This window comes from Pinus tabuliformis, chromosome Q, assembly GCF_031772625.1.
Source record: "Pinus tabuliformis cultivar Carrire ecotype Pingquan chromosome Q, CPIR1, whole genome shotgun sequence".
In the NCBI taxonomy this organism is placed as follows: domain Eukaryota; kingdom Viridiplantae; phylum Streptophyta; class Pinopsida; order Pinales; family Pinaceae; genus Pinus; species Pinus tabuliformis.
Window position 1 is genome coordinate 468,094,434 of NC_142296.1, and position 9,320 is coordinate 468,103,753.

Sequence of the window (9,320 nt, forward strand, 5' to 3'; positions counted from 1 at the left end):
TAACAGACTTTCATGCCTCTCATCACCTCATACAGGCGGCCTTTCATATATTGGGCACCAACATACATGGCAATTTATCAAATGTATATTTCCCGCAAGATACAGGAAGCAAAATTGCACTCCTTGACACAATAGCAGCTCTGAGCAACAACAGGAGGCACCCATTATGGATTGTTGCAGGAGACTTTAACATGATCACTAAAATCGAGGAGAAGATAGGAGGGAGAATCAGAATGGAACCAGAAGTTGATCGCTTCAAGGACTTCATCCAAACTGCGTCTCTCATAGATATGCCATTCTGTAATGGTACCTTCACGTGGAGCAATCGCAGAGCTGGCAAACAACAAATTGCCTCCAAATTGGATCGCTTCCTCATCTCAGACAATGCGGTTCATCTAGGTGGAGATATCTCAGCGGCAATCCTTGCACACACAGGATCGGATCACTGGCCGATTGCTCTACAATGGCAGAGACCAGGTAACTTGACAAAGAGACCCTTCCGCTTTGAAGGGTTTTGGCTCTCGCACCCTACATTCAAAGACTTTGTCAAGACCATTTGGGCATCTTTTGTCCCTCCAGAAGGATCAAAAATGTATCAGTTCCAACAGAAGCTAAGATTTCTAAAAAATCATCTAAAAAGATGGAATAGGGAGACCTTTGGAAATATTTTCAAGGCGCAACAAGAGTTAAATCAGGAACTGATGGATCTACAACAAAAGATTATCACAGAAGGGCATACGGAGGCTACCCTGGAACAGGAAAGGCTCATCCATAGCCAGCTCGAGGATAGAAGAAAGCAGGAGGAAATCTATTGGAGGCAAAAGTCAAGGGTCAGATGGCTGAAGGAGGGGGAGCGCAACACCAAATTCTTCCACAGAACCATGGTGCAGAGAAGGATGCATAATAACATACCCTTCATCCAGAATCAAGAAGGGGCAAAAGTAGAGAAGCATGAGGAAATCGAAGAGGTACTCCTCAATCACTTCCAACATGTCCACAATGAACCAAGGGAAGATCGGCAACAGGCTATCAGGAAAATAATCAGCAACGTGCCAAAGCTCATCAAGGAGGAACATAATGAGCTTCTCATGCGCCCCATTCTCCCTCAGGAAGTGGATGATGCAATGTCCCAGCTCAAAGAAGGAAAGGCCCCTGGCCCAGATGGATTTACCACCACGTTCTTTCACGCTTTCTGGGACATGATAAAGTTGGAGGTTTGGCAGATTGTTGAAGAATCAAGAGCCCTGCGCTGGCTTCTTCCCTCCCTCAACTCCACCTTCATCACTCTCATCCCTAAAGAGGAGGACTCTATCACCCCTGATAAATTCAGGCCAATAGCACTATGTAACGTCATCTACAAAGTCATATCTAAAGTTATCACAAATAGGCTTAAGCCTCTCTTACCTCTACTCATCTCACCGGAACAATCGGGGTACGTGGAAGGACGACAGATAATGGATGGCATTCTCCTCACGCATGAGATAATACACTCCCTCAAGCATTCGAAGCAAGCAGGCATGATACTCAAACTGGATCTCTCTAAAGCGTTTGATAAACTCAACTGGACTTATATCCAACATATGTTAAAAGCTTTTGGATTTTTCTCCATGTGGATCCGATGGATCATGAGCCTAATCACTTCCACTCACTTTTCCATCCTGGTGAACGGCATCCCCTCCCGCCCCTTCAAACCCTCTCGAGGTATCAGGCAAGGGGATCCCCTATCCCCTTTCCTCTTTGTGCTTATGGCTGAGGGTCTTGGTCGACACATTAAACACGCCCTCCATTCTCAGCAGCTTAAAGGTATTTCTGTTCACAATACCCCTGCCACCTCTCATCAGCAATTCGTTGATGACACCATGCTTTTCGGCTACCCCTCTGTCCAGGAAGCCTCTCGTTTAAAAACCCTTCTCAATGACTTCTCTGAAGCCTCTGGCACCCATGTCAACTGCTCCAAATCGCAGATTTTCTTCTTTCACACACCTCCCTCTGTTAAATCTGCTGTCATTCGCATTCTGGGCTTCCCCTCTGCAACCCTCCCCTCTAAATATCTCGGAGCCCCCCTCACTGCCTCAGCCATAAAGCATCCAGCATGGCGCTCTCTCCTAGAGAAGCTTGATTCCCGTCTCAACCTCTGGACATATAGATCTCTAAATTTAGCCAGTCGGGTGGTGCTCATCAAGTCTGTCCTTCAGGCAATGCCTCTTTACCTTTTCTCTATCCTAGCCGCGCCTAAGTGGGTCCTAAAAAGAATAAGGAACCTTCAGCGTGACTTTTTATGGGGCAGCTCGGCAACTAATCGCAAGTGGGCGCTGGTTAAATGGACTACAGTATGCATGCCCAAAGACAAGGGTGGCATCGGGCTGAGGGACCCGGAGTACAACAATTCCATTATGAACGCCAAAATTTGGTGGCAATGGATCACTAATCCAGAAAAGCCCTGGGTAAAAATCTGGACAGCAAAATATGCCAACAATAGACCTCAAGAAGAGCTCATCAGATTTATTCCCACCGAAAAGGGGTCGCTAATCTGGAATGCGGCCAAACAGCATTATCAGCTAATTCAACAGCACAACTTCTGGGAAATCAGGAATGGTCGCGCGACAAGATTCTGGACAGATGCTTGGAACCAAATGCCCAAGCTTACTAGTGTTCTTCATCCATCTCTGATACCGGACAGGCAGGAGCAGCAGCAGGTAAAAGTCCAACAATTTTGGACGCAGGAGATGGAGCATGGATTCAGAAAATGGAGACAGAGCAACCAAATACTCAACAACACAAATATACGGGAGGCAGAAGAGTTCGAGAAAGAGTTAAGGAAAAGAAGCATAAGGCATGATGAAGGCAATGACATCCTCAGATGGGGATACCAACCCAAAGGGACCTACACCACCTCCGAAGCTTACAAGTTAGTCTGCAACCTCCCCACTCCTCCAGATCCATTATGGAGCAAAATATGGGGTCTCGGATCATGGCCCAAAATCTCCTACTTTCTCTGGCTGGTAGGACATAAAAGAATTCTCACATGGGATAAACTAAGGAGACGAAACTTTCATGGTCCCTCTATCTGTCACAACTGCTTTCAAAGCGAAGAAACTCTTCAACACCTCTTGGACACTTGCCCTCTAGCCAATCAGTTATGGGAAAAGGTGAGCTTCAGATGCCAGAAAAGATGTAGAGGGGATAACGACATCATCAATTCCATAAGACAATGGCCAAAGAACCCCTACAACTGTGAGATTCTCAACCACCTATGGAACATCATCCCCGGAATTGTCCTATGGAACATTTGGAAGGAAAGAAACAAACGTATATTCAAAAACAAACGCTCTCCTACTGAAGAAATTTGGTACAGGCTACATGGGAATCTCAAAGAAACGATGTTGCTTCGAGCTTGGACAAAGGAGGATCTCCCAACTACAGATAATGAGAAAAGCATTCTCGACAACTGGCAATTGCAACTGCCACAAGAAGTTTCCAAGCATTGCCCTTCTAATAGCAGCATCAAGGACAACAGCCGCTGGAACGCCCCTCCTATTTACTCATACAAACTCAACTTTGATGGGGCCTCCAAAGGCAATCCTGGAGCAGCTGGATTTGGAGGAATTCTGAGGAACCATGAAGGCACTCCTCTGCAGCATCATTATATTGTTTTTTTAGATATATTTTTTTATAACATGAAATTTAACATTCACAATCTTGCGAGAAGAACTGGTATTCAATACTACTCGATCATGGAGGCTATTATTTGTTCACTTTTTCCAGATGAAAAGCAAGTGTTTGATACCACTGGATTGTCATGGAAGGATCATGGATGCCAATATTTGTTTACTTTTTTCACAAGAAAAATAAGTACTCAGTACTTGTTTTTGAAAATTGATCAGTACTTAGTACAAGAGAATTATTGGTGAATCAGATTCGACACTCTCAAACAAATATTGAAGAGAACGATGTCAATCAATGCTTAGGTTTTATTTGCGTAGACCAGCTCTTTGTTCAGAACATGATAGTGTCCATGTGTACATAAAAATTTTGTGGTTGCAACATTCCGAACTGCATGTTTGCTTCTGCAACAAAGAATGTTTGAGTCTGCATCTGCAAGCTTGTTTTTTAGAAGGAAGCAGATAACTTGAGGACTATGAGGATTCTACCATGAAGAGGAGCAGCCTAAGGAGGCATGAAGAACCATGAATTGGAGGAATTGAAGAGCAAAGTTTAAGAGCTGGACACTAGAAGAGCTAGAGATGTTGAACAAAATTCAAGACCCAAATAGGGTTTCTTTTGTTGTAACTAAGCTAAAGATAGAGTAGAGAGATGACAAGAAAACATTGAGACATGGAAAAAAATGGTAAGATGAAGAAGCTCTTATATGTTTATTACCAATACAATTACATCATGAGTATGAAGGTTGTTAAAATTGTGATATAGCTCTATTAACTTCTTTATTTATATAGATTGGATATCGATTAAATATAACTTATTTTAACAACTTGAACTCTTTTATTTTAACAACTTGAACTCTTTTATAGAAGAGGCTTAATGTGTGGTGCTATAAAAAACCAATTTCTTTATCCAAACATTTCTCCAAACCTAAAATTTCTTTTTAAATAAAATAATTTATATTTATAATTTAGATATTCAATTAAATCACATAACATATCACAACTTATTTCTTCATGCTACTCTTTCTTATGCTACCGCCTTACGACGTTTCCATTGCAACCTGTGGTGCAATTGCTAATATAAGCCTCACTGGCAATATGAATCATTATTTACATTTGAATAGTCAAATGGATCTTATATATATATATATATATATATATATATATATATATATATATATATATATATATATTATTTTAATGTGATAAGTATATTATGCTATGATTTTTTTTTGAAAATTTGTTTGTAATTTAATTAATAAAAATAAAATTATAATATGACAAACTCAATTAATTTGATTTCTTATTTTTATTATTTTATTATTGTATTATTATTTTTAGTTAAGTCAACATCATGCTTTCTTCTTCTTCTTCATTTTATTATTATTATTATTATTATTATTAATATAATGCTTCATTTTAATGATACTATAACATTTGTCCAATATTAAGTTGACATCTACATGTTTACATTCATTTGCAATCACTACAACATCTCTCCCATATTGAGCACCATTTTAATTTTTACACTCATTTAATGACACTACAACGTCTCCCCCATAGTGTCTCTCAACTTAATTAATTTGAAAGGGGTGTGTAGATTAGTAGTATATTGTTATAATTCATTTTTTTAAAGTGAAGAAGTTTTCACTTTTAATTAATGAACCTTATGTATGTATGTTGGTTGTTTTGTATTTTGAAACATGCATGATATAGTTAAATTCTTTTAGATTTGATTGACTTTGTGTGTCGTTTCATTGATTTATTTTTTATAATAATTTAGAGATATCTATGTATACATTTTTGAGTATTTGGGGAAGGGGCTCCTCATTGTTCTTTTGAACGCTTGAGTCAATAGACATTCTAAAGTTAGAGATAGATTACTAATGACTCTTAACCAAACTTAAGCTTAATGGCCAATGTGTTTCACTTAGGCTATAAATTTTTAATTTGTCTATTTTGTTGCAACATAGTGTCTGTTGTCACCCCTAGCCCATTGTTATGATTTTCATCTTGAGCATAAATTATTCCTACTGTAAAGAAAAAGGAAGTCTTATTATCTACAATAATTGCCTCTTGTCTTTGAACTACACATCGAATGGCTATAATCTCGTACACAAAGGGAAATACCCTAGATGATTGTGATTTTCCATGCATTTCAAAATCTGAAGAGAACTATTCAAAACCCACTAATTCCAATACTCTTTCCAAAATCCTCTATTGATGTTGAGAACCACTCTAATTCAACCACCAACTTGATACAAAAAACACAACGAAATAGGATGTAACTATATAATTAATGGAGCAACTAACCTCATATGTTTACAAGGCTAATTAGAGATGCCTCCAAGTAAATACCATACACAAGGTAAGGAGACACAATTCCTATACAATGTTGAGCCAATAGAAGCCTCTAAAAAAACAACCACCTAGAATGAACATAGAATACATTATCCCACATACACCGAGGGCCTTAATAAAACCAAACTCAAAGGGTCACTCCATTAAATCCGAATTGTGCAGTGGTATAGGGGATATAATGACCTTTGGTTTTTATCCTCTTGACTTCAATTTGACGTGTTATTTGGCTTAATTAGTTAGTGGCATGCATCACTTTGGTTCATTCATTCTAAGAAGTTATTTGGCTTAATTAGTTAATGACATTCATCACTTTGGTTTATTCATTCTAAAAAGTTATTTAGCTTAATTAGTTAGTGGCATGCATCACTTTGGTTTATTCATTCTAAAAAATAATTAAGGAATTGGGGGGAAAGATACTTAAGGGTTCCACTTTTCAGGTGAGAGGCTTCATTAACATTAACCATAACATTTTATCTTTGATTATTATTAAGATTAGAGTAACCATATAAATTAAATGTCTCGAAAACACATATAGACATCAAAATACTTATCTTATAAAATATCTAACATTGCCCAATTTAAATAAAAATGAAAATAACTTAACTCAATTATAACTTCATTATTATTAGTACTATTATTATTGATTCTAAAAATGATTAATATATGATTTAAACATATATATGTACATTTTAACATACATGTAATGAGATAGTCAATGATGTAGATTAATCCCACTTGGCATGAAGATTCCTAACCTATAAATAGACTTTGGTACAATACCATGGCTTGCTAATAGGGCATGCTCCAAAATTCTTAACTCATATTCATATGATATATATATTTTTAATTTACCAATTTAATTAAAAAATGAAAAAAATTCTTAACTACTTTTTTAATACCACATGGTTAAGAAACCTATAGCTAGTTTCAGAGGACATTTCTTTAATTAATTAAACTAAAAGGGAAAAATGTTCATAACTACTTCAATTTTTTATTTTACATATTAAATATCTTAAAATTTTAATTGTTAAATTTTTCTTCAATATTTTTGATAGAATAAGTGGGAAAAGAGGCCATCAAATGACCATTTCATTTATTAATTAAATTTTGATAAAATAATTGGGAAAAGATGCCATAAAATAATGAACATTTCATTTATTAGTTAAATTAGACAAATATGGTTACCAGTGACTAATTGAACTTTATTAACATATATTCTACAAAGTGAATCGACCATATATACTATCTGTAGTGTAACCCTTATTCAATTATAAAATCTAAAATCTAGTCCATATTTTTCGAACTTAAATAATTAATCTAAACCACCAAAAAAACCATCTGTAACCCGTGTTCAAACTAACCATGCGATCTTGTTAAAGATAGGTTGTGGTAATTTCAGAATTTTTATAGACCGTGTTCAAACTAACCATGCGATCTTGTTAAAGATAGGTTGTGGTAATTTCAGAATTTTAAAGTTACGATAAACCAAAATAAAGATGGCTCACTATTAAATTCGCATATCCTTTTACGAATCATATATAATAGTCATTTTGAGGGCGAGTTTAATATCATTCTAAAGTGAAGTCCATAATATATATCTATACACACACCATGCTTGTAATAACCTCGGTAACTTGTAATTTCCGGTAATTGCTGTGGTAAAAACATTATGGTGACAACTTGTTTATTAAAAGACATTATTATTTTGTTAAAAGAAAATATAATGAACTATTTTGCACATGTGTTGAATGAAATGCTGGCAGCGTCCAAAAGGAGGCTTTTCTATTAAAAGAAATTAATCAGTTATGGAACTGAAAAGAAAGACAACTGCCTCTCACCCTGAAGAGGGTTTGGAAGGGAAAACCTCTGGGCTGTTTGGGAACAGGCAGAGGAGAGATTCCAAAAAGAGAGTTGCAGAGTGAAAGAAGGGGGTTAAGTCTGGTTGTGATCAGATGACCCAGCACCGTGGTGCATAAGTCTTGTTGAGGGCTGCAGGCCTGCAAGACGGCTCGGGGGGAGAATCCAGTGCAGTGGATCTCAAGGTTGGGAGGTTAAGAGCAAAAACTCTACAGGTGACTACTGAAAGTAAGAACTTCAGTGACAGAATACCAGGTACGCTTCTAACACTAGTTAGGGAAAGCTCAGGTATTGAAAGTACTCAGTTGTATCTTTTCTTTTAAAAGTTGTTGTGGTAGGATAAATAGAATAAGATTACTGTTTACTAGAAGAGATGGGATGGGAAATGTGACAGTGTCACCTGGGTGGAATACATTCACCAAGCTTACACAGTTAATCTGTGTATAGATAGTAATAGCGAGGAACTGCCTAAAGATAGTAAGCTACAGTACCTAGTAACAGTAGAAAGACTGATTGCTGAGATAACCAAGCCCATGATAGTACTCAGTGCTACAGAATAAAGACCTGAGTAGATAAGAGAAGCCGAGTTGGCTATTTAACCATAGTTTGACTCTGTAAACTGATAAAGAATTCAATATAAATATCGACCTGAAGATATAAACTCATTCTGTATGCATTCACTCAACAGAATAAATAAGAGTATGCTGAAGGACGAGATTATGAGAAAGGGGTTGATGCATGTTTAAATCCCGACTTACAAATGCTGTGCGAAAATGAAACAATACATGGAATTACCAACTTTAAACTTACGCTATCTTTCCAAGAACGTCTGTATAGTAAACATTAACAGATAACAGTGACGGAAAGCAAAGTGTTCTTTTTACATGAATAATGATATACAGCAAACCCTAGCTTCAGGGGGTGGAAACGATATCTACCTTAGGCTACAAATCGAGCTATGAAACACCATACCGAAATAAGAATAAACCTGAATTAGATAACAAGTATTGATACAGGCGAGTGACCGCCGTAAAACTGTAGGCAGCACGTGGGCAAGTCTGTACGCAAGAGGATAGTCAATACATTCACGAGACGAATGCAAGACTACCCTCGTCGCTGCACAATATTATACAAGAACGAGAGCTGTGTCGTGGAAATCATTCGGTGAAGAAACTCATCGTTTCCATAACATTGAAACCCTGAAGTAAAAGATTGCCATAACTGTAATGCGATTGAACAATAGAAAACGACAGCATAGTATACTGAAGATCAATTTGAACTTAAAAACTCTTTGGCATAGAAATGTTATATTCTCAGATATTAACAGAATTAGAATTAGCGACGGAGAATGCATTAAATCACAAAGGTAAACGGAGTAACCCTGGTACATAACCATTGCGGTATCTATGTATGCTACCAAACAAAACAGAAGTAATAGCT

The 9,320-nt window shown here is 37.2% G+C and overlaps 1 protein-coding gene across 1 annotated transcript; it reads left to right on the top strand.

Moving 5' to 3' along the window:
- The first annotated feature begins 881 nt into the window (after positions 1 to 881).
- On the top strand, positions 882 to 3,911 carry LOC149220220 (uncharacterized). The gene has a single exon (XM_089387025.1). It carries the CDS (start codon positions 882 to 884, stop codon positions 3,909 to 3,911), a length of 3,030 nt encoding a protein of 1,009 aa, XP_089243151.1.
- Positions 3,912 to 9,320: the final 5,409 nt, after the last annotated feature.

Bases quoted from the DNA above. Each gene is read 5' to 3' on its own strand.
- LOC149220220 (XM_089387025.1), top strand. From the start codon at position 882: ATGGTGCAGAGAAGGATGCATAATAACATACCCTTCATCCAGAATCAA.